The 25,130-nt window shown below is 63.3% G+C and overlaps 1 protein-coding gene across 1 annotated transcript in view; it reads right to left on the reverse strand.

The window, feature by feature from the left end:
- LOC142470833 (aurora kinase B-A-like) overlaps positions 1 to 25,130 on the reverse strand; it is a 55,204-nt gene that overhangs the window by 28,290 nt on the left and 1,784 nt on the right. The window contains 2 exon segments of the mRNA XM_075577606.1: positions 11,841 to 11,973; positions 19,767 to 19,816. Of these exon segments, the coding sequence (XP_075433721.1) occupies positions 11,841 to 11,973; positions 19,767 to 19,816 (183 nt within the window).

The raw sequence follows: 25,130 nt of genomic DNA on the forward strand, positions 1-25,130 counted from the left end.
CCTCCCCCGCAGGGTGACACAGTGACACAGACAGAAGGGAGCTATGAGTCTGTCCCTCCCCCCGAAGGGTGACACAGTGACACAGACAGAAGGGAGCTATGAGCCTGTCCGTCCCCCCGCAGGGTGACACAGTGACACAGACAGAAGAGAGCTATGAGTCTGTCCTTCCCCCCGCAGGGTGACACAGTGACACAGATAGAAGGGAGCTATGAGCCTGTCCCTCCCCCCGCAGGGTGACACAGTGACCCATACAGAAGGGAGCTATGAGTCTGTCCCTCCCCCCGCAGGGTGACACAGTGACACAGACAGAAGGGAGCTATGAGCCTCCCCCTCCCCCGCAGGGTGACACAGTGACACAGACAGAAGGGAGCTATGAGCCTCCCCCTCCCCCCGCAGGGTGACACAGACAGAAGAGAGCTATGAGTCTGTCCTTCCCCCCGCAGGGTGACACAGTGACACAGATAGAAGGGAGCTATGAGTCTGTCCCTCCCCCCGCAGGGTGACACAGTGACCCATACAGAAGAGAGCTATGAGTCTGTCCTTCCCCCCGCAGGGTGACACAGTGACACAGATAGAAGGGAGCTATGAGCCTCCCCCTCCCCCCGCAGGGTGACACAGTGACCCATACAGAAGGGAGCTATGAGTCTGTCCCTCCCCCGCAGGGTGACACAGTGACCCATACAGAAGGGAGCTATGAGCCTGTCCCTCCCCCCGCAGGGTGACAGTGACACAGACAGAAGGGAGCTATGAGCCTGTCCCTCCCCCCGCAGGGTGACACAGTGACACAAACAGAAGAGAGCTATGAGACTGTCCCTCCCCCCGCAGGGTGACACAGTGACACAGACAGAAGGGAGCTATGTGTCTGTCCCTCCCCCCGCAGGGTGACGCACTGACACAGACAGAAGGGAGCTATGAGCCTGTCCCTCCCCCGCAGAGTGACACAGTGACACAGACAGAAGGGAGCTATGAGCCTGTCCCTCCCCCCGCAGGGTGACACAGTGACACAGGCAGAAGGGAGCTATGAGTCTGTCCCTCCCCCCGCAGGGTGACACAGTGACACAGACAGAAGGGAGTTATGAGTCTGTCCCTCCCCCCGCAGGGTGACACAGTGACACAGACAGAAGGGAGCTATGAGCCTGTCCCTCCCCCGCAGAGTGACACAGTGACACAGACAGAAGAGAGCTATGAGCCTGTCCCTCCCCCCGCAGGGTGACACAGTGACACAGGCAGAAGGGAGCTATGAGCCTGTCCCTCCCCCCGCAGGGTGACACAGTGACACAGACAGAAGGGAGCTATGAGTCTGTCCCTCCCCCCCGCAGGGTGACACAGTGACACAGACAGAAGGGAGCTATGAGACTGTCCCTCCCCCGCAGGGTGACACAGTGACACAGACAGAAGGGAGCTATGAGACTGTCCCTCCTCCCGCAGGGTGACACAGTGACACAGACAGAAGGGAGCTATGAGTCTGTCCCTCCCCCGCAGGGTGACACAGTGACACAGACAGAAGGGAGCTATGAGCCTGTCCCTCCCCCCGCAGGGTGACACAGTGACACAGACAGAAGGGAGCTATAAGCCTGTCCCTCCCCCCGCAGGGTGACACAGTGACACAGACAGAAGGGAGCTATGAGCCTGTCCCTCCCCCCGCAGGGTGACACAGTGACACAGACAGAAGGGAGCTATGTGTCTGTCCCTCCCCCGCAGGGTGACACAGTGACACAGACAGAAGGGAGCTATGAGCCTGTCCCTCCCCCGCAGGGTGACACAGTGACACAGACAGAAGGGAGCTATGAGTCTGTCCCTCCCCCCGCAGGGTGACACAGTGACACAGACAGAAGGGAGCTATGAGCCTGTCCCTCCCCCCGCAGGGTGATACAGTGACACAGACAGAAGGGAGCTATGAGTCTGTCCCACCCCCCGCAGGGTGACACAGTGACACAGACAGAAGGGAGCTATGAGTCTGTCCCACCCCCCGCAGGGTGACACGGTGACACAGACAGAAGGGAGCTATGAGTCTGTCCCTCCCCCCGCAGGGTGACACAGTGACACAGACAGAAGGGAGCTATGAGTCTGTCCCACCCCCCGCAGGGTGACACAGTGACACAGACAGAAGGGAGCTATGAGCCTGTCCCTCCCCCGCAGGGTGACAGTGACACAGACAGAAGGGAGCTATAAGCCTGTCCCTCCCCCCGCAGGGTGACACAGTGACACAGACAGAAGGGAGCTATGAGCCTGTCCCTCCCCCCGCAGGGTGACACAGTGACACAGACAGAAGGGAGCTATGTGTCTGTCCCTCCCCCGCAGGGTGACACAGTGACACAGACAGAAGGGAGCTATGAGCCTGTCCCTCCCCCGCAGGGTGACACAGTGACACAGACAGAAGGGAGCTATGAGTCTGTCCCTCCCCCCGCAGGGTGACACAGTGACACAGACAGAAGGGAGCTATGAGCCTGTCCCTCCCCCCGCAGGGTGATACAGTGACACAGACAGAAGGGAGCTATGAGTCTGTCCCACCCCCCGCAGGGTGACACAGTGACACAGACAGAAGGGAGCTATGAGTCTGTCCCACCCCCCGCAGGGTGACACAGTGACACAGACAGAAGGGAGCTATGAGTCTGTCCCTCCCCCCGCAGGGTGACACAGTGACACAGACAGAAGGGAGCTATGAGTCTGTCCCACCCCCCGCAGGGTGACACAGTGACACAGACAGAAGGGAGCTATGGGTCTGTCCCTCCCCCCGCAGGGTGACACAGTGACACAGACAGAAGGGGGGCTATGAGACTGTCCCTCCCCCCGCAGGGTGACACAGTGGCACAGACAGAAGGGAGCTATGTGTCTGTCCCTCCCCCCGCAGGGTGACACAGTGACACAGACAGAAGGGAGCTATGAGTCTGTCCCTCCCCCCGCGGGGTGACACAGTGACACAGACAGAAGGGGGCTATGAGACTGTCCCTCCCCCCGCAGGGTGACACAGTGGCACAGACAGAAGGGAGCTATGTGTCTGTCCCTCCCCCCGCAGGGTGACACAGTGACACAGACAGAAGGGAGCTATGAGCCTGTCCCTCCCCCCGCAGGGTGACACAGTGACACAGACAGAAGGGAGCTATGTGTCTGTCCCTCCCCCGCAGGGTGACACAGTGACACAGACAGAAGGGAGCTATGAGCCTGTCCCTCCCCCGCAGGGTGACACAGTGACACAGACAGAAGGGAGCTATGAGTCTGTCCCTCCCCCCGCAGGGTGACACAGTGACACAGACAGAAGGGAGCTATGAGCCTGTCCCTCCCCCCGCAGGGTGATACAGTGACACAGACAGAAGGGAGCTATGAGTCTGTCCCACCCCCCGCAGGGTGACACAGTGACACAGACAGAAGGGAGCTATGAGTCTGTCCCACCCCCCGCAGGGTGACACAGTGACACAGACAGAAGGGAGCTATGAGTCTGTCCCTCCCCCCGCAGGGTGACACAGTGACACAGACAGAAGGGAGCTATGAGCCTGTCCCTCCCCCCGCAGGGTGATACAGTGACACAGACAGAAGGGAGCTATGAGTCTGTCCCACCCCCCGCAGGGTGACACAGTGACACAGACAGAAGGGAGCTATGAGTCTGTCCCACCCCCCGCAGGGTGACACAGTGACACAGACAGAAGGGAGCTATGAGTCTGTCCCTCCCCCCGCAGGGTGACACAGTGACACAGACAGAAGGGAGCTATGAGCCTGTCCCTCCCCCCGCAGGGTGACACAGTGACACAGACAGAAGGGGGCTATGAGTCTGTCCCTCCCCCCGCAGGGTGACACAGTGACACAGACAGAAGGGAGCTATGAGTCTGTCCCTCCCCCCGCGGGGTGACACAGTGACACAGACAGAAGGGGGCTATGAGCCTGTCCCTCCCCCCGCAGGGTGACACAGTGATACAGACAGAAGGGAGCTATGAGACTGTCCCTCCCCCGCAGGGTGACACAGACACAGACAGAAGGGAGCGATGAGCCTGTCCCTCCCCCCGCAGGGTGACACAGTGACACAGTGACAGAAGGGAGCTATGAGTCTGTCCCTCCCCCGCAGGGTGACACAGTGACACAGACAGAAGGGAGCTATGAGTCTGTCCCTCCCCCCGCAGGGTGACACAGTGACACAGACAGAAGGGGGCTATGAGTCTGTCCCTCCTCCCGCAGGGTGACACAGTGACACAGTGACAGACAGAAGGGAGCTATGAGTCTGTCCCTCCCCCGCAGGGTGACACAGTGACACAGACGGAAGGGAGCTATGAGTCTGTCCCTCCCCCAGCAGGGTGACACAGTGACACAGACAGAAGGGAGCTATGAGCCTGTCCCTCCCCCCGCAGGGTGACACAGTGACACAGACAGAAGGGAGCTATGAGCCTGTCCCTCCCCCCGCAGGGTGACACAGTGACACAGACAGAAGGGAGCTATGAGCCTGTCCTTCCCCCGCAGGGTGACACAGTGACACAGACAGAAGGGAGCTATGAGCCTGTCCCTCCCCCCGCAGGGTGACACAGTGACACAGACAGAAGGGAGCTATGAGCCTGTACCTCCCCCCGCAGGGTGATACAGTGACAGACAGAAGGCGCTATGAGACTGTCCCTCCCCCCGCAGGGTGACACAGTGACACAGACAGAAGGGAGCTATGAGCCTGTCCCTCCCACCGCAGGGTGACACAGTGACACAGACAGAAGGGAGCTATGAGTCTGTCCCTCCCCATGCAGGGTGACAGTGACACAGACAGAAGGGAGCTATGAGTCTGTCCCTCCCCCCGCAGGGTGACACAGTGACACAGACAGAAGGGAGCTATGAGACTGTCCCTCCCCCCGCAGGGTGACACAGTGACACAGACAGAAGGGAGCTATGAGTCTGTCCCTCCCCCGCAGGGTGACACAGTGACACAGACAGAAGGGAGCTATGAGACTGTCCCTCCCCCCGCAGGGTGACACAGTGACACAGACAGAAGGGAGCTATGAGTCTGTCCCTCCCCCCGCAGGGTGACACAGACAGAAGGGAGCTATGAGTCTGTCCCTCCCCCGCAGGGTGACACAGTGACACAGACAGAAGGGAGCTATGAGACTGTCCCTCCCCCGCAGGGTGACACAGTGACACAGACAGAAGGGAGCTATGAGCCTGTCCCTCCCCCCGCAGGGTGACACAGTGACACAGATAGAAGGGAGCTATGAGCCTGTCCCTCCCCCCGCAGGGTGACACAGTGACCCATACAGAAGGGAGCTATGAGTCTGTCCCTCCCCCCGCAGGGTGACACAGTGACACAGACAGAAGGGAGCTATGAGCCTCCCCCTCCCCCGCAGGGTGACACAGTGACACAGACAGAAGGGAGCTATGAGCCTCCCCCTCCCCCCGCAGGGTGACACAGACAGAAGAGAGCTATGAGTCTGTCCTTCCCCCCGCAGGGTGACACAGTGACACAGATAGAAGGGAGCTATGAGTCTGTCCCTCCCCCCGCAGGGTGACACAGTGACCCATACAGAAGAGAGCTATGAGTCTGTCCTTCCCCCCGCAGGGTGACACAGTGACACAGATAGAAGGGAGCTATGAGCCTCCCCCTCCCCCCGCAGGGTGACACAGTGACCCATACAGAAGGGAGCTATGAGTCTGTCCCTCCCCCGCAGGGTGACACAGTGACCCATACAGAAGGGAGCTATGAGCCTGTCCCTCCCCCCGCAGGGTGACAGTGACACAGACAGAAGGGAGCTATGAGCCTGTCCCTCCCCCCGCAGGGTGACACAGTGACACAAACAGAAGAGAGCTATGAGACTGTCCCTCCCCCCGCAGGGTGACACAGTGACACAGACAGAAGGGAGCTATGTGTCTGTCCCTCCCCCCGCAGGGTGACGCACTGACACAGACAGAAGGGAGCTATGAGCCTGTCCCTCCCCCGCAGAGTGACACAGTGACACAGACAGAAGGGAGCTATGAGCCTGTCCCTCCCCCCGCAGGGTGACACAGTGACACAGGCAGAAGGGAGCTATGAGACTGTCTCTCCCCCGTAGGGTGACACAGTGACACAGACAGAAGGGAGCTATGAGCCTGTCCCTCCCCCCGCAGGGTGACACAGTGACACAGACAGAAGGGAGTTATGAGTCTGTCCCTCCCCCCGCAGGGTGACACAGTGACACAGACAGAAGGGAGCTATGAGCCTGTCCCTCCCCCCGCAGGGTGACACAGTGACACAGGCAGAAGGGAGCTATGAGCCTGTCCCTCCCCCCGCAGGGTGACACAGTGACACAGACAGAAGGGAGCTATGAGTCTGTCCCTCCCCCCCGCAGGGTGACACAGTGACACAGACAGAAGGGAGCTATGAGCCTGTCCCTCCCCCCGCAGGGTGACACAGTGACACAGACAGAAGGGAGCTATAAGCCTGTCCCTCCCCCCGCAGGGTGACACAGTGACACAGACAGAAGGGAGCTATGAGTCTGTCCCTCCCCCCCGCAGGGTGACACAGTGACACAGACAGAAGGGAGCTATGAGCCTGTCCCTCCCCCCGCAGGGTGACACAGTGACACAGACAGAAGGGAGCTATGTGTCTGTCCCTCCCCCGCAGGGTGACACAGTGACACAGACAGAAGGGAGCTATGAGCCTGTCCCTCCCCCGCAGGGTGACACAGTGACACAGACAGAAGGGAGCTATGAGTCTGTCCCTCCCCCCGCAGGGTGACACAGTGACACAGACAGAAGGGAGCTATGAGCCTGTCCCTCCCCCCGCAGGGTGATACAGTGACACAGACAGAAGGGAGCTATGAGTCTGTCCCACCCCCCGCAGGGTGACACAGTGACACAGACAGAAGGGAGCTATGAGTCTGTCCCACCCCCCGCAGGGTGACACAGTGACACAGACAGAAGGAAGCTATGAGACTGTCCCTCCCCCCGCAGGGTGACACAGTGACACAGACAGAAGGGAGCTATGAGTCTGTCCCTCCCCCCGCAGGGTGACACAGTGACACAGACAGAAGGGAGCTATGAGTCTGTCCCACCCCCCGCAGGGTGACACAGTGACACAGACAGAAGGGAGCTATGAGCCTGTCCCTCCCCCGCAGGGTGACAGTGACACAGACAGAAGGGAGCTATAAGCCTGTCCCTCCCCCCGCAGGGTGACACAGTGACACAGACAGAAGGGAGCTATGAGCCTGTCCCTCCCCCCGCAGGGTGACACAGTGACACAGACAGAAGGGAGCTATGTGTCTGTCCCTCCCCCGCAGGGTGACACAGTGACACAGACAGAAGGGAGCTATGAGCCTGTCCCTCCCCCGCAGGGTGACACAGTGACACAGACAGAAGGGAGCTATGAGTCTGTCCCTCCCCCCGCAGGGTGACACAGTGACACAGACAGAAGGGAGCTATGAGCCTGTCCCTCCCCCCGCAGGGTGATACAGTGACACAGACAGAAGGGAGCTATGAGTCTGTCCCACCCCCCGCAGGGTGACACAGTGACACAGACAGAAGGGAGCTATGAGTCTGTCCCACCCCCCGCAGGGTGACACAGTGACACAGACAGAAGGGAGCTATGAGTCTGTCCCTCCCCCCGCAGGGTGACACAGTGACACAGACAGAAGGGAGCTATGAGTCTGTCCCACCCCCCGCAGGGTGACACAGTGACACAGACAGAAGGGAGCTATGGGTCTGTCCCTCCCCCCGCAGGGTGACACAGTGACACAGACAGAAGGGGGCTATGAGACTGTCCCTCCCCCCGCAGGGTGACACAGTGGCACAGACAGAAGGGAGCTATGTGTCTGTCCCTCCCCCCGCAGGGTGACACAGTGACACAGACAGAAGGGAGCTATGAGTCTGTCCCTCCCCCCGCGGGGTGACACAGTGACACAGACAGAAGGGGGCTATGAGACTGTCCCTCCCCCCGCAGGGTGACACAGTGGCACAGACAGAAGGGAGCTATGTGTCTGTCCCTCCCCCCGCAGGGTGACACAGTGACACAGACAGAAGGGAGCTATGAGCCTGTCCCTCCCCCCGCAGGGTGACACAGTGACACAGACAGAAGGGAGCTATGAGCCTGTCCCTCCCCCGCAGGGTGACACAGTGACACAGACAGAAGGGAGCTATGAGCCTGTCCCTCCCCCCGCAGGGTGATACAGTGACACAGACAGAAGGGAGCTATGAGTCTGTCCCACCCCCCGCAGGGTGACACAGTGACACAGACAGAAGGGAGCTATGAGTCTGTCCCTCCCCCCGCAGGGTGACACAGTGACACAGACAGAAGGGAGCTATGAGCCTGTCCCTCCCCCCGCAGGGTGATACAGTGACACAGACAGAAGGGAGCTATGAGTCTGTCCCACCCCCCGCAGGGTGACACAGTGACACAGACAGAAGGGAGCTATGAGTCTGTCCCACCCCCCGCAGGGTGACACAGTGACACAGACAGAAGGGAGCTATGAGTCTGTCCCTCCCCCCGCAGGGTGACACAGTGACACAGACAGAAGGGAGCTATGAGCCTGTCCCTCCCCCCGCAGGGTGACACAGTGACACAGACAGAAGGGGGCTATGAGTCTGTCCCTCCCCCCGCAGGGTGACACAGTGACACAGACAGAAGGGAGCTATGAGTCTGTCCCTCCCCCCGCGGGGTGACACAGTGACACAGACAGAAGGGGGCTATGAGCCTGTCCCTCCCCCCGCAGGGTGACACAGTGATACAGACAGAAGGGAGCTATGAGACTGTCCCTCCCCCGCAGGGTGACACAGACACAGACAGAAGGGAGCGATGAGCCTGTCCCTCCCCCCGCAGGGTGACACAGTGACACAGTGACAGAAGGGAGCTATGAGTCTGTCCCTCCCCCGCAGGGTGACACAGTGACACAGACAGAAGGGAGCTATGAGTCTGTCCCTCCCCCCGCAGGGTGACACAGTGACACAGACAGAAGGGGGCTATGAGTCTGTCCCTCCTCCCGCAGGGTGACACAGTGACACAGTGACAGACAGAAGGGAGCGATGAGTCTGTCCCTCCCCCAGCAGGGTGACACAGTGACACAGACAGAAGGGAGCTATGAGCCTGTCCCTCCCCCCGCAGGGTGACACAGTGACACAGACAGAAGGGAGCTATGAGCCTGTCCCTCCCCCCGCAGGGTGACACAGTGACACAGACAGAAGGGAGCTATGAGCCTGTCCCTCCCCCCGCAGGGTGACACAGTGACACAGACAGAAGGGAGCTATGAGACTGTCCCTCCCCCCGCAGGGTGACACAGTGACACAGACAGAAGGGAGCTATGAGCCTGTCCCTCCCCCGCAGGGTGACACAGTGACACAGACAGAAGGGAGCTATGAGACTGTCCCTCCTCCCGCAGGGTGACACAGTGACACAGACAGAAGGGAGCTATGTGTCTGTCCCTCCCCCCGCAGGGTGACACAGTGACACAGACAGAAGGGAGCTATGAGTCTGTCCCTCCCCCCGCAGGGTGACACAGTGACACAGACAGAAGGGAGCTATGAGTCTGTCCCTCCCCCCGCAGGGTGACATAGTGACACAGACAGAAGGGAGCTATGAGTCTGTCCCTCCCCCCCCGCAGGGTGACACAGTGACACAGACAGAAGGGAGCTATGAGTCTGTCCCTCCCCCGCAGGGTGACACAGTGACACAGACAGAAGGGAGCTATGAGCCTGTCCCTCCCCCAGCAGGGTGACACAGTGACACAGACAGAAGGGAGCTATGAGTCTGTCCCTCCCCCCGCAGGGTGACACAGTGACACAGACAGAAGGGAGCTATGAGCCTGTCCCTCCCCCCGCAGGGTGACACAGACAGAAGGGAGCTATGAGCCTGTCCCTCCCCCAGCAGGGTGACACAGTGACACAGACAGAAGGAAGCTATGAGACTGTCCCTCCTCCCGCAGGGTGACACAGTGACACAGACAGAAGGGAGCTATGAGACTGTCCCTCCCCCCGCAGGGTGACACAGTGACACAGACAGAAGGGAGCTATGAGCCTGTCCCTCCCCCAGCAGGGTGATACAGTGACACAAACAGAAGGGAGCTATGAGACTGTCCCTCTCCCAGCAGGGTGATACAGTGACACAGACAGAAGGGAGCTATGAGACTGTCCCTCCCCCCGCAGGGTGACACAGTGACACAGACAGAAGGGAGCTATGAGCCTGTCCCTCCCCCAGCAGGGTGATACAGTGACACAGACAGAAGGGAGCTATGAGTCTGTCCCTCCCCCCGCAGGGTGACACAGTGACACAGACAGAAGGGAGCTATGAGTCTGTCCCTCCCCCCGCAGGGTGACACAGTGACACAGACAGAAGGGAGCTATGAGCCTGTCCCTCCCCCCGCAGGGTGACACAGTGACACAGACAGAAGGGAGCTATGAGTCTGTCCCTTCCCCCGCAGGGTGACACAGTGACACAGACAGAAGGGAGCTATGAGCCTGTCCCTCCCCCCGCAGGGTGACACAGTGACACAGACAGAAGGGAGCTATGAGTCTGTCCCTCCCCCCGCAGGGTGACACAGTGACACAGACAGAAGGGAGCTATGAGTCTGTCCCTCCCCCCGCAGGGTGACACAGTGACACAGACAGAAGGGAGCTATGAGACTGTCCCTCCCCCCGCAGGGTGACACAGTGACACAGACAGAAGGGAGCTATGAGTCTGTCCCTCCCCCCCGCAGGGTGACACAGTGACACAGACAGAAGGGAGCTATGAGCCTGTCCCTCCCCCAGCAGGGTGATACAGACAGAAGGGAGCTATGAGTCTGTCCCTCCCCCCCGCAGGGTGACACAGTGACACAGACAGAAGGGAGCTATGAGCCTGTCCCTCCCCCAGCAGGGTGATACAGTGACACAGACAGAAGGGAGCTATGAGCCTGTCCCTCCCCCAGCAGGGTGACACAGTGACACAGACAGAAGGGAGCTATGAGACTGTCCCTCCTCCCGCAGGGTGACACAGTGACACAGACAGAAGGGAGCTATGAGACTGTCCCTCCCCCCGCAGGGTGACACAGTGACACAGACAGAAGGGAGCTATGAGCCTGTCCCTCCCCCAGCAGGGTGATACAGTGACACAGACAGAAGGGAGCTATGACCCTGTCCCTCCCCCCGCAGGGTGACAGTGACACAGACAGAAGGGAGCTATGAGCCTGTCCCTCCCCCCGCAGGGTGACACAGTGACACAGACAGAAGGGAGCTATGAGTCTGTCCCTCCCCCCGCAGGGTGACACAGTGACACAGACAGAAGGGAGCTATGAGTCTGTCCCTCCCCCAGCAGGGTGACATAGTGACACAGACAGAAGGGAGCTATGAGTCTGTCCCTCCCCCAGCAGGGTGACACAGTGACACAGACAGAAGGGAGCTATGAGCCTGTCCCTCCCCCAGCAGGGTGATACAGTGACACAGACAGAAGGGAGCTATGACCCTGTCCCTCCCCCCGCAGGGTGACAGTGACACAGACAGAAGGGAGCTATGAGCCTGTCCCTCCCCCCGCAGGGTGACACAGTGACACAGACAGAAGGGAGCTATGAGCCTGTCCCTCCCCCCGCAGGGTGACACAGTGACAGACAGAAGGGAGCTATGAGTCTGTCCCTCCCCCCGCAGGGTGACACAGTGACACAGACAGAAGGGAGCTATGAGTCTGTCCCTCCCCCCCGCAGGGTGACACAGTGACACAGACAGAAGGGAGCTATGAGTCTGTCCCTCCCCCCGCAGGGTGACACAGTGACACAGACAGAAGGGAGCTATGTGTCTGTCCCTCCCCCGCAGGGTGACACAGTCAGAAGGGAGCTATGAGCCTGTCTCTCCCCCTGCAGGGTGACACAATAGTGACACAGACAGAAGGGAGCTATGAGTCTGTCCCTCCCCCGCAGTGTGACACAGTGACACAGTGACAGTACCTGACAGATGGGCGTTGCTACGAGCCAGCTGTGCCCTCTGAGACAGCAGCGAGTCAGCCGGCGTGGTAAATATGGACACAAAGGGCTCCTTCTGCAGGACGCGCTGAGCTCCCGATGCTCCGGACGGGGTGAACTGCGGGGAGACGGGCAGAAAACAGCCATTATAGTGGAGCCGCCGCTACACACCCGCACCCGCTACACACCCGCACCCGCTACACACCCGCTACACACCCGCTACACACCCGCACCCGCTACACACCCGCACCCGCTACACACCCGCACCCGTAACACACCCGCTACACACCCGCACCCGCTACACACCCGCACCCGTTACACACCCGCACCCGCTACACACCCGCACCCGTTACACACCCGCTACACACCCGCACCCGCTACACACCCGCACCCGCTACACACCCGCACCCGTTACACACCCGCTACACACCCGCACCCGTTACACACCCGCTACACACCCGTACCCGTTACACACCCGCTACACACCCACACCTGCTACACACCCGCACCCGTTATACACCCGCACCCGTTACACACCCGCTACGCACCCGCACCCGTTACGCACCCGCACCCGTTACACACCCGCACCCGTTACACACCCGCACCCGTTACACACCCGCACCCGTTACACACCCGCACCCGTTACACACCCGCACCCGTTACACACCCGCACACGTTACACACCCGCACACGTTACACACCCGCACACGTTACACGTTACACACCCGCACCCGTTACACACCCGTTACACACCCGCACCCGTTCCGCACCCGTTACACACCCGCACACGTTACACACCCGCACACGTTACACACCCGCACACGTTACACACCCGCACACGTTACACACCCGCACACGTTACACACCCGCACCCAACAAGACGGAATTCCAAATTTTTTATTACAAAATCAAAGTTTCGACGCGTTTCCAACGTTGTTAAACTGAAGCTCTCCCCCCAGAGAAGCCCCCACCCCCAGAGAAGCCCCCACCCCGCGCGTCCCAGTGACCGCACACGATGGTCTCCCCCCGAGCAGTCACCGAGAGCACCGCCAGATCCCGGCTTTATACTCAGGGACCGTGAGCGACCGCCGACGCGCTACAAGAGGCCGCCCGCCCTTGTGGGCTTGCTGGGTCGTTCTGCCGCTCTTCCCCCTCTCACCGAACCTACGTTGTCTCGGGCGCCACAAGAGCACGCAACGTGGCTCGCGTGTCCGGCGTCCACGCCGGGGGGGGGTGTCCGGCGTCCACGCCGGGGGGGGGTGTCCGGCGTCCACGCCGGGGGGGGGTGTCCGGCGTCCACGCCGGGGGGGGGTGTCCGGCGTCCACGCCGGGGGGGGTGTCCGGCGTCCACGCCGGGGGGGGGTGTCCGGCGTCCACGCCGGGGGGGGGTGTCCGGCGTCCACGCCGGGGGGGGGGGTGTCCGGCGTCCACGCCGGGGGGGGGGGGTGTCCGGCGTCCACGCCGGGGGGGGGGTGTCCGGCGTCCACGCCGGGGGGGGGTGTCCGGCGTCCACGCCGGGGGGGGGGTGTCCGGCGTCCACGCCGGGGGGGGGTGTCCGGCGTCCACGCCGGGGGGGGTGTCCGGCGTCCACGCCGGGGGGGGTGTCCGGCGTCCACGCCGGGGGGGGTGTCCGGCGTCCACGCCGGGGGGGGTGTCCGGCGTCCACGCCGGGGGGGGTGTCCGGCGTCCACGCCGGGGGGGGGGTGTCCGGCTTCCACGCCGGGGGGGGTGTCCGGCGTCCACGCCGGGGGGGGTGTCCGGCGTCCACGCCGGGGGGGGTGTCCGGCGTCCACGCCGGGGGGGGTGTCCGGCGTCCACGCCGGGGGGGGTGTCCGGCGTCCACGCCGGGGGGGGTGTCCGGCGTCCACGCCGGGGGGGGTGTCCGGCGTCCACGCCGGGGGGGGTGTCCGGCGTCCACGCCGGGGGGGGTGTCCGGCGTCCACGCCGGGGGGGGTGTCCGGCGTCCACGCCGGGGGTCTCCAATGCTCAAACACCAAGGTGAGAGGCAGCTTTGTCCTAAACGGCACAAACCCGACAGTAGGTCTTTCGATAGGTGGGCGAACACGGCTTCCGAGGCGAGAAAGGGTGGCACAACGCCCCCTACCGGCCGTGACCCGCGGAAGGACCGAGAGCGCGGAACAGGACAACTCACCGCAGCCAACTCGCCGCGGAGGAAAGTTATTAAGGGGGTCCCCCCGCTTATGGGACTCCTGGGTAAGGGGGTCCCCCCGCTTATGGGACTCCTGGGTAAGGGGGTCCCCCCGCTTATGGGACTCCTGGGTAAGGGGGTCCCCCCCGCTTATGGGACTCCTGGGTAAGGGGGTCCCCCCGCTTATGGGACTCCTGGGTAAGGGGGTCCCCCCGCTTATGGGACTCCTGGGTAAGGGGGTCCCCCGCTTATGGGACTCCTGGGTAAGGGGGTCCCCCCGCTTATGGGACTCCTGGGTAAGGGGGTCCCCCCGCTTATGGGACTCCTGGGTAAGGGGGTCCCCCCGCTTATGGGACTCCTGGGTAAGGGGGTCCCCCCGCTTATGGGACTCCTGGGTAAGGGGGTCCCCCCGCTTTTGGGACTCCTGGGTAAGGGGGTCCCCCCGCTTATGGGACTCCTGGGTAAGGGGGTCCCCCCGCTTATGGGACTCCTGGGTAAAGGGGTCCCCCCGCTTATGGGACTCCTGGGTAAGGGGGTCCCCCCGCTTATGGGACTCCTGGGTAAGGGGGTCCCCCCGCTTATGGGACTCCTGGGTAAGGGGGTCCCCCCGCTTATGGGACTCCTGGGTAAGGGGGTCCCCCCGCTTATGGGACTCCTGGGTAAGGGGGTTCCCCCGCTTATGGGACTTCTAGGTAAAGGGGTCCCCCCGCTTATGGGACTTCTAGGTAAAGGGGTCCCCCGCTTATGGGACTTCTGGGTAAAGGGGTCCCCCGCTTATGGGACTTCTGGGTAAAGGGGTCCCCCGCTTATGGGACTTCTGGGTAAAGGGGTCCCCCGCTTATGGGACTTCTAGGTAAAGGGGTCCCCCGCTTATGGGACTTCTAGGTAAAGGGGTCCCCCGCTTATGGGACTTCTAGGTAAAGGGGTCCCCCCGCTTGTGGGACTTCTAGGTAAAGGGGTCCCCCCGCTTGTGGGACTTCTGGGTAAGGGGGTCCCCCGCTTGTGGGACTTCTGGGTAAGGGGGTCCCCCGCTTATGGGACTTCTAGGTAAAGGGGTCCCCCCGCTTATGGGACTTCTAGGTAAAGGGGTCCCCCGCTTATGGGACTTCTAGGTAAAGGGGTCCCCCGCTTATGGGACTTCTGGGTAAAGGGGTCCCCCGCTTATGGGACTTCTGGGTAAAGGGGTCCCCCGCTTATGGGACTTCTGGGTAAAGGGTTCCCCCGCTTATGGGACTTCTAGGTAAAGGGGTCCCCCGCTTATGGGACTTCTAGGTAAAGGGGTCCCCCGCTTATGGGACTTCTAGGTAAAGGGGTCCCCCCGCTTGTGGGACTTCTAGGTAAAGGGGTCCCCCCGCTTGTGGGACTTCTGGGTAAGGGGGTCCCCCGCTTGTGGGACTTCTGGGTAAGGGGGTCCCCCGCTTGTGGGACTTCTGGGTAAGGGGGTCCCCCGCTTGTGGGACTTCTGGGTAAGGGGGTCCCCCGCTTGTGGGACTTCTGGGTAAGGGGGTCCCCCGCTTGTGGGACTTCTGGGTAAGGGGGTCCCCCGCTTGTGGGACTTCTGGGTAAGGGGGTCCCCCGCTTGTGGGACTTCTGGGTAAGGGGGTCCCCCGCTTGTGGGACTTCTGGGTAAGGGGGTCCCCCGCTTGTGGGACTTCTGGGTAAGGGGGTCCCCCGCTTATGGGACTTCTTGGTAAGGGGGTCCCCCGCTTATGGAACTTCTGGGTAAGGGGGACCCCCGCTTATGGGACTTCTGGGTAAGGGGGACCCCCGCTTATGGGACTTCTGGGTAAGGGGGACCCCCGCTTATGGGACTTCTGGGTAAGGGGGTCCCCCGCTTATGGAACTTCTGGGTAAGGGGTACCCCCGCTTATGGGACTCCTGGGTAAGGGGGTCCCCCGCTTATGGGACTTCTGGGTAAGGGGGACCCCCGCTTATGGGACTTCTGGGTAAGGGGGACCCCCGCTTATGGGACTTCTGGGTAAGGGGGACCCCCGCTTATGGGACTTCTGGGTAAGGGGTTAAGTATTTTGGGGTTAAGTATTTTAGGGTGAAGATTAGCCTTGGAAGGGGTTAGCAGGCTTGGGTAAGGACTTGACGTTAGGGACTTTTGGGGTAAGGTTAGGGAGTCACCTTCGTGGCGAGCCGGCCGGTGGTAAGCTGCCCTCAACGGCGAGAAGTCCTAAACCGTCGCAAGAGCGGACAAATCGACTCAGCGTGCCCCGACGTATTTAGGGATCCCCGGCGCTGTGCGCCTCCATCTGGCTTCAGACCAAAATATTGATGTTATGAAAAACGTTGTTTTTTGGAAGCGATGACCAACGCGCGCGTTATATCTTGCTTTACCGTGACGCCAGGCGCTTGTACCGACGTCACGCGAGCGGGCGGTCCCGGGAAGATGCGCAAGCTGCTAGTCCAGTGGTACCGGCGCGAGATTTACTGGCTCCGCTGGGCGATATGGTCTGGGGGAGGGGCGGCCGACCCCAGTCCTCCCGGGACACCCCCAGGTCAGCTTTTAGGGATGTCCCAGCTTCAGCACAGGTGGCTCAATCAGAATAACTGGATCACCTGTGCTGAAGCATGGATATCTACCTCCAGAGACAGACGGTCCGACAGCGTGACCGCCCCCAGAGACAGACGTCCGACAGCGTGACAGCCCCCAGAGACAGACGTCCGACAGCGTGACCGCCCCCAGAGACAGACGTCCGACAGCGTGACCGCCCCCAGAGACAGACGTCCGACAGCGTGACCGCTCCCAGAGACAGACCGTCCGACAGCGTGACCGCCCCCAGAGACAGACGTCCGACAGCGTGACCGCTCCCAGAGACAGACGTCCGACAGCGTGACCGCTCCCAGAGACAGACGTCCGACAGCGTGACCGCCCCCAGAGACAGACCGTCCGACAGCGTGACCGCCCCCAGAGACAGACGTCCGACAGCGTGACAGCCCCCAGAGACAGACGTCCGACAGCGTGACCGCCCCCAGAGACAGACCGCCCGACAGCGTGACCGCCCCCAGAGACAGACCGTCCGACAGCGTGACCGCTCCCAGAGACAGACCGTCCGACAGCGTGACCGCCCCCAGAGACAGACGTCCGACAGCGTGACCGCTCCCAGAGACAGACGTCCGACAGCGTGACCGCTCCCAGAGACAGACGTCCGACAGCGTGACCGCCCCCAGAGACAGACCGTCCGACAGCGTGGCCGCCCCCAGAGACAGACCGTCCGACAGCGTGACCGCCCCCAGAGACAGACCGTCCGACAGCGTGACCGCCCCCAGAGACAGACCGTCCGACAGCGTGGCCGCCCCCAGAGACAGACGTCCGACAGCGTGACCGCCCCCAGAGACAGACCGTCCGACAGCGTGACCGCTCCCAGAGACAGACGTCCGACAGCGTGACCGCCCCCAGAGACAGACGTCCGACAGCGTGACCGCTCCCAGAGACAGACGTCCGACAGCGTGACCGCCCCCAGAGACAGACCGTCCGACAGCGTGACCGCCCCCAGAGACAGACGTCCGACAGCGTGACAGCCCCCAGAGACAGACGTCCGACAGCGTGACCGCCCCCAGAGACAGACCGCCCGACAGCGTGACCGCCCCCAGAGACAGACCGTCCGACAGCGTGACCGCTCCCAGAGACAGACCGTCCGACAGCGTGACCGCTCCCAGAGACAGACGTCCGAAAGCGTGACCGCCCCCAGAGACAGACGTCCGACAGCGTGACCGCTCCCAGAGACAGACGTCCGACAGCGTGACCGCTCCCAGAGACAGACGTCCGACAGCGTGACCGCCCCCAGAGACAGACGTCCGACAGCGTGACCGCCCCCAGAGACAGACCGTCCGACAGCGTGGCCGCCCCCAGAGACAGACCGTCCGACAGCGTGACCGCCCCCAGAGACAGACCGTCCGACAGCGTGACCGCCCCCAGAGACAGACCGTCCGACAGCGTGACCGCCCCCAGAGACAGACCGTCCGACAGCGTGGCCGCCCCCAGAGACAGACCGTCCGACAGCGTGACCGCCCCCAGAGACAGACGGTCCGACAGCGTGGCCGCCCCCAGAGACAGACGTCCGACAGCGTGACCGCCCCCAGAGACAGACCGTCCGACAGCGTGACCGCCCCCAGAGACAGACGTCCGACAGCGTGACCGCCCCCAGAGACAGACGTCCGACAGCGTGACCGCTCCCAGAGACAGACGTCCGACAGCGTGACCGCCCCCAGAGACAGACGTCCGACAGCGTGACCGCCCCCAGAGACAGACGTCCGACAGCGTGACCGCTCCCAGAGACAGACGTCCGACAGCGTGACCGCCCCCAGAGACAGACCGTCCGACAGCGTGACCGCCCCCAGAGACAGACGTCCGACAGCGTGACCGCCCCCAGAGACAGACCGTCCGACAGCGTGACCGCCCCCAGAGACAGACGTCCGACAGCGTGACCGCCCCCAGAGACAGACCGTCCGACAGCGTGGCCGCCCCCAGAGACAGACCGTCCGACAGCGTGACCGCCCCCAGAGACAGACGTCCGACAGCGTGACCGCCCCCAGAGACAGACGTCCGACAGCGTGACCGCCCCCAGAGACAGACGTCCGACAGCGTGACCGCCCCCAGAGACAGACCGTCCGACAGCGTGACCGCCCCCAGAGACAGACGTCCGACAGCGTGACCGCCCCCAGAGACAGACGTCCGACAGCGTGACCGCCCCCAGAGACAGACCGTCCGACAGCGTGACCGCCCCCAGAGACAGACCGTCCGACAGCGTGACCGCCCCCAGAGACAGACGTCCGACAGCGTGACCGCCCCCAGAGACAGACGTCCGACAGCGTGACCGCCCCCAGAGACAGACGTCCGACAGCGTGACCGCCCCCAGAGACAGACGTCCGACAGCGTGACCGCCCCCAGAGACAGACGTCCGACAGCGTGACCGCCCCCAGAGACAGACGTCCGACAGCGTGACCGCCCCCAGAGACAGACGTCCGACAGCGTGACCGCCCCCAGAGACAGACCGTCCGACAGCGTGACCGCCCCCAGAGACAGACGTCCGACAGCGTGACCGCTCCCAGAGACAGACGTCCGACAGCGTGACCGCTCCCAGAGACAGACGTCCGACAGCGTGACCGCCCCCAGAGACAGACCGTCCGACAGCGTGACCGCTCCCAGAGACAGACGTCCGACAGCGTGACCGCCCCCAGAGACAGACCGTCCGACAGCGTGACCGCTCCCAGAGACAGACCCTCCGACAGCGTGACCGCTCCCAGAGACAGACCCTCCGACAGCGTGACCGCTCCCAGAGACAGACGTCCGACAGCGTGACCGCCCCCAGAGACAGACGTCCGACAGCGTGACCGCCCCCAGAGACAGACCGTCCCGCAGCGTGACCGCCCCCAGAGACAGACCGTCCCGCAGCGTGACCGCCCCCAGAGACAGACCGTCCCGCAGCGTGACCGCCCCCAGAGACAGACGTCCGACAGCGTGACCGCCCCCAGAGACAGACGTCCGACAGCGTGACCGCCCCCAGAGACAGACCGTCCCGCAGCGTGACCGCCCCCAGAGACAGACGTCCGACAGCGTGACCGCTCCCAGAGACAGACCGTCCGACAGCGTGACCGCCCCCAGAGACAGACCGTCGGACACACTGACACACTGACACACTGACACACTGACACACTGACACACTGACACACTGACACACTGACACACTGACACACTGACACACTGACACACTGACACACTGACACACTGACACACTGACACACTGACACACTACCTTGCTAGCACCGGACGCTGGGTTGAAGTTCTCCTTGTAGGACATGTTTGCTGTGGGGGAGAGCAGAGAAGTTACTGACAATGCCCCACGGAAATAACCCCCCCACATCCCCGCCACTCCCCTCCGTACCCCCGCTACTCCCCCTCTGTACCCCCGCTACTCCCCCTCTGTACCCCCGCTACTCCCCTCCACTCCCCTCCGTACCCCCGCTACTCCCCCTCCGTACCCCCGCTACTCCCCCCCCCACACCCCCGCTACTCCCCCCCCGTACCCCCGCTACTCCCCCCCCGTACCCCCGCTACTCCCCCCCCGTACCCCCGCTACTCCCCCTCCGTACCCCCGCTACTCCCCCTCCGTACCCCCGCTACTCCCCCTCCGTACCCCCGCTACTCCCCCTCCGTACCCCCGCTACTCCCCCTCCGTACCCCCGCTACTCCCCCTCCGTACCCCCGCTACTCCCCCTCCGTACCCCCGCTACTCCCCCTCCACTCCCCTCCGTACCCCCGCTACTCCTCCTCCGTACCCCCGCTACTCCTCCTCCGTACCCCCGCTACTCCTCCTCCGTACCCCCGCTACTCCCCCTCCGTACCCCCGCTACTCCCCCTCCGTACCCCCGCTACTCCCCCTCCGTACCCCCGCTACTCCCCCTCCGTACCCCCGCTACTCCCCCTCCGTACCCCCGCGCTACTCCCCCTCCGTACCCCCGCGCTACTCCCCCTCCGTACCCCCGCGCTACTCCCCCTCCGTACCCCCGCTACTCCCCTACACCCGCTACTCCCCCTCCGTCTGTACCCCCGCTACTTCCCCTCCGTACCCCCGCTACTCCCCCTCCACTCCGTACCCCCGCTACTCCCCTCCGTACCCCCGCTACTTCCCCTCCGTACCCCCGCTACTCCCCCTCCGTACCCCCGCTACTCCCCCTCCGTACCCCCGCTACTCCCCCTCCGTACCCCCGCTACTCCCCCTCCGTACCCCCGCTACTCCCCCTCCGTACCCCCGCTACTCCCCCTCCGTACCCCCGCTACTCCCCCTCCGTACCCCCGCTACTCCCCTCCGTACCCCCGCTACTCCCCCTCCACTCCCCTCCGTACCCCCGCTACTCCCCTCCGTACCCCCGCTACTCCCCCTCCGTACCCCCGCTACTCCCCTCCGTACCCCCGCTACTCCCCCTCCACTCCCCTCCGTACCCCCGCTACTCCCCCTCCGTACCCCCGCTACTCCCCCTCCGTACCCCCGCTACTCCCCCTCCGTACCCCCCCTCCGTACCCCCGCTACTCCCCCTCCGTACCCCCGCTACTCCCCTCCGTACCCCCGCTACTCCCCTCCGTACCCCCGCTACTCCCCTCCGTACCCCCGCTACTCCCCTTCGTACCCCCGCTACTCCCCCTCCGTACCCCCGCTACTCCCCTCCGTACCCCCGCTACTCCCCCTCCGTACCCCCGCTACTCCCCCTCCGTACCCCCGCTACTCCCCCTCCGTACCCCCGCTACTCCCCCTCCGTACCCCCGCGCTACTCCCCCTCCGTACCCCCGCGCTACTCCCCCTCCCTCCGTACCCCCGCGCTACTCCCCCTCCCTCCGTACCCCCGCGCTACTCCCCCTCCCTCCGTACCCCCGCGCTACTCCCCCTCCCTCCGTACCCCCGCGCTACTCCCCCTCCCTCCGTACCCCCGCGCTACTCCCCCTCCCTCCGTACCCCCGCGCTACTCCCCCTCCCTCCGTACCCCCGCGCTACTCCCCCTCCCTCCGTACCCCCGCGCTACTCCCCCTCCCTCCGTACCCCCGCGCTACTCCCCCTCCCTCCGTACCCCCGCGCTACTCCCCCTCCCTCCGTACCCCCGCGCTACTCCCCCTCCCTCCGTACCCCCGCGCTACTCCCCCTCCCTCCGTACCCCCGCGCTACTCCCCCTCCCTCCGTACCCCCGCGCTACTCCCCCTCCCTCCGTACCCCCGCGCTACTCCCCCTCCCTCCGTACCCCCGCGCTACTCCCCCTCCCTCCGTACCCCCGCGCTACTCCCCCTCCCTCCGTACCCCCGCGCTACTCCCCCTCCCTCCGTACCCCCGCGCTACTCCCCCTCCCTCCGTACCCCCGCGCTACTCCCCCTCCCTCCGTACCCCCGCGCTACTCCCCCTCCCTCCGTACCCCCGCGCTACTCCCCCTCCCTCCGTACCCCCGCGCTACTCCCCCTCCCTCCGTACCCCCGCGCTACTCCCCCTCCCTCCGTACCCCCGCGCTACTCCCCCTCCCTCCGTACCCCCGCGCTACTCCCCCTCCCTCCGTACCCCCGCGCTACTCCCCCTCCCTCCGTACCGACGCGCTACTCCCCCTCCCTCCGTACCCCCGCGCTACTCCCCCTCCCTCCGTACCCCCGCGCTACTCCCCCTCCCTCCGTACCCCCGCGCTACTCCCCCTCCCTCCGTACCCCCGCGCTACTCCCCCTCCCTCCGTACCCCCGCGCTACTCCCCCTCCACTCTCCTCCGTACCCCCGCTACTTCCCCCCGTATCCCCGCTACTCCCCCTCCACTCCCCTCCGTACCCCCGCTACTCCCCCTCCACTCCGCTCCGTACCCCCGCTACTCCCCCTCCACTCCCCTCCGTAACCCCGCTACTCCCCCTCCACTCCCCTCCGTACCCCCGCTACTCCCCCTCCACTCCGCTCCGTACCCCCGCTACTCCCCCTCCACTCCGTACCCCCGCTACTCCCCCTCCACTCCGTACCCCCGCTACTCCCCCTCCACTCCGTACCCCCGCTACTCCCCCTCCACTCCGTACCCCCGCTACTCCCCCTCCACTCCGTACCCCCGCTACTCCCCCTCCACTCCGTACCCCCGCTACTCCCCCTCCACTCCGTACCCCCGCTACTCCCCCTCCACTCCGTACCCCCGCTACTCCCCCTCCACTCCGTACCCCCGCTACTCCCCCTCCACTCCGTACCCCCGCTACTCCCCCTCCACTCCGTACCCCTGCAACTCCCCCTCCACTCCGTACCCCTGCTACTCCCCCTCCACTCCGTACCCCTGCTACTCCCCCTCCACTCCGTACCCCTGCTACTCCCCCTCCACTCCGTACCCCTGCTACTCCCCCTCCACTCCGCTCCGTACCCCCGCTACTCCCCTCCGTACCCCCGCTACTCCCCTCCACTCCCCCGCTACTCCCCCTCCACTCCCCCGCTACTCCCCCTCCACTCCCCTCCGTACCCCCGCTACTCCCCTCCGTACCCCCGCTACTCACCCTCCACTCCCCTCCGTACCCCCGCTACTCCCCCTCCACTCCCCTCCGTACCCCTGCTACTCCCCAAATCCAGATGCTGTGACCCAGGGCCCTCACACCACAAGGGAGAACTGTGACCCTATAACCAGCCACCCCAAAGACTTCCTGAACATACCACAGCCGGTCCGGTCTCGCTCACACCAAAACCGTCCCCATAACACCCCGCAATTACCACCACCTCACATGGTCACCTGACCTTCTTGCATCACCAAAACTACCCCCAGCATTTAATTAATTACCCTTCTCCTGGTTCCCTTATTGACCCAGGACCAGCCCCCCTCCCAAGTCCCCTTATTACCCCAAGACTCATTATTCCCCCACCCCACACACATGTATCTTACTACCCCATCTCCCCTTATTACCCCATGCCCCCCCCCCCCATCACACACAGGTATCTTACTACCCCCGTTATACTTCCCCGTCCCCCTTATTACCCCCCCCCCATCACACACAGGTATCTTACTGCCCCCATGATACCTCCCCGCCCCCCAGTTCCCTTATTACCCCAAGACACATTACTCCCCCACCACACACAGATACCTTACTACCCCATAACGCCCCCCACCACACAGATATCTTACTACTCCATAATACCCCCTCTCCCATTATTACCCCCATGATACCTCCCCACCCCCCAATTACCCCAAGACTCATTACTCCCCCACCCCACACAGATAATACCTTACTACCCCATAACGCCCCCCACCACACAGATATCTTACTAGTCCATAATACCCCCTCTCCCCTTATTACCCCCCTTATACCACCACCCCCCCCCTTATTACCCCCCTGATACCACCACCCTTATTACCCCATGACGCAGATTCTACCCCCGGGTCCCCTGGCTCTCCCATGACCCCTGACTACCCCCCGGTTCCGCCTCTGGTACCCGCTTGGCTCGCGCACACCTCTCCTGCCTCGCACACTGATGCTCGATTCGAATCCAAACCGCCAGCGCGCGGGGCCCACGTATTGGCTTTCCCCCCTTTCCGTCCTGCCGTCCTCTCATTGGCGGCAAGGAGTTGGCGCTCGCTTCCCATTGGCCGACCCAATCCTCCAGACTTTTTTTTTTGTTTTCCTACCCGCCCTAGCTCGCGGCCATTGGCTGACGCTCCCTTAACCGTCTTGATTGGCTGCGGGTGTTACCTGCGCTCTCTCACCATTGGCCAGTAAAAGTGCGCGCTCCATTGTTTTTGGGGAAGGGATGATTGGACGGCTCGGTCGGAAACTTTGAGTCGCCTTTTTTGATTGACTGGCGCGTCCTCGCGCAGGGAAGAGAGAAAGGGGGAGGGGGAGGGGGTGCGAGTGAAGCGTTGTAGCAGCCGCCATTATTAAACGTCACCCCCTCAGCCAATCTACTGCCGGGTTTCTGGTTGTCATGGCGACAGGAGCGCCGCCATTTTGATCTGCAGTGAAATGGTTGTTGTGTCAGGACACAAACTGTAGCACATCACGTGAGACCGCGTCGCTACGGACAGCGTGACAACAACACAACACATTGACACAACAAAGTGTGTGTGTGTATATATATGAATATATAGCAAATAAAGAATATCACTTGTGAGCACATTCACGTCTTAGGCCTCGCCCATGTTAACCGCTTGCTGGCGGAAGCGTGCTGAGGCGCGCTCCCGCTCAGCACTGAGCCCCTACAGCCGCAATTAGAGCGGCTTTAGTAGGGGCTCACCTGCGCTTCTGCGCGCTTGCGGAAGCGCAGGTCTTAGGGGAATTTAAAATTCCCCCGCTTGCCGGCGCAACAAGCCGGTCACGTGAGCGGTTCGCCCAATGAGGGCGAACCAGCTCCGTGACGTCACTGGTCCGCCCCCGGCCAGTGACGCGCCCGCCCCCTGACGGCCCGCTGACGGCGCGTGCGGTAAGCAACCTCAAGGCCAGGGAAAGCACCCGCTTTCCCTGAGCCTCAGCGAGCAAGCAGGGAGCCTGGCCGAGGCCTTAGACAGGTCTGCAACCCACCTTTCACCATTATCCCCCAGCATACAGCGCTTCCACTGCAGCAAGGGATTCTGGGAAATGACATGCAAATGAGCACAATGTGTCACCTTTTGCCTGGAATATCCATTCACATGGAGCTATA

Source organism: Ascaphus truei, chromosome 20 (assembly GCF_040206685.1).
Source record: "Ascaphus truei isolate aAscTru1 chromosome 20, aAscTru1.hap1, whole genome shotgun sequence".
NCBI classification, from domain to species: domain Eukaryota; kingdom Metazoa; phylum Chordata; class Amphibia; order Anura; family Ascaphidae; genus Ascaphus; species Ascaphus truei.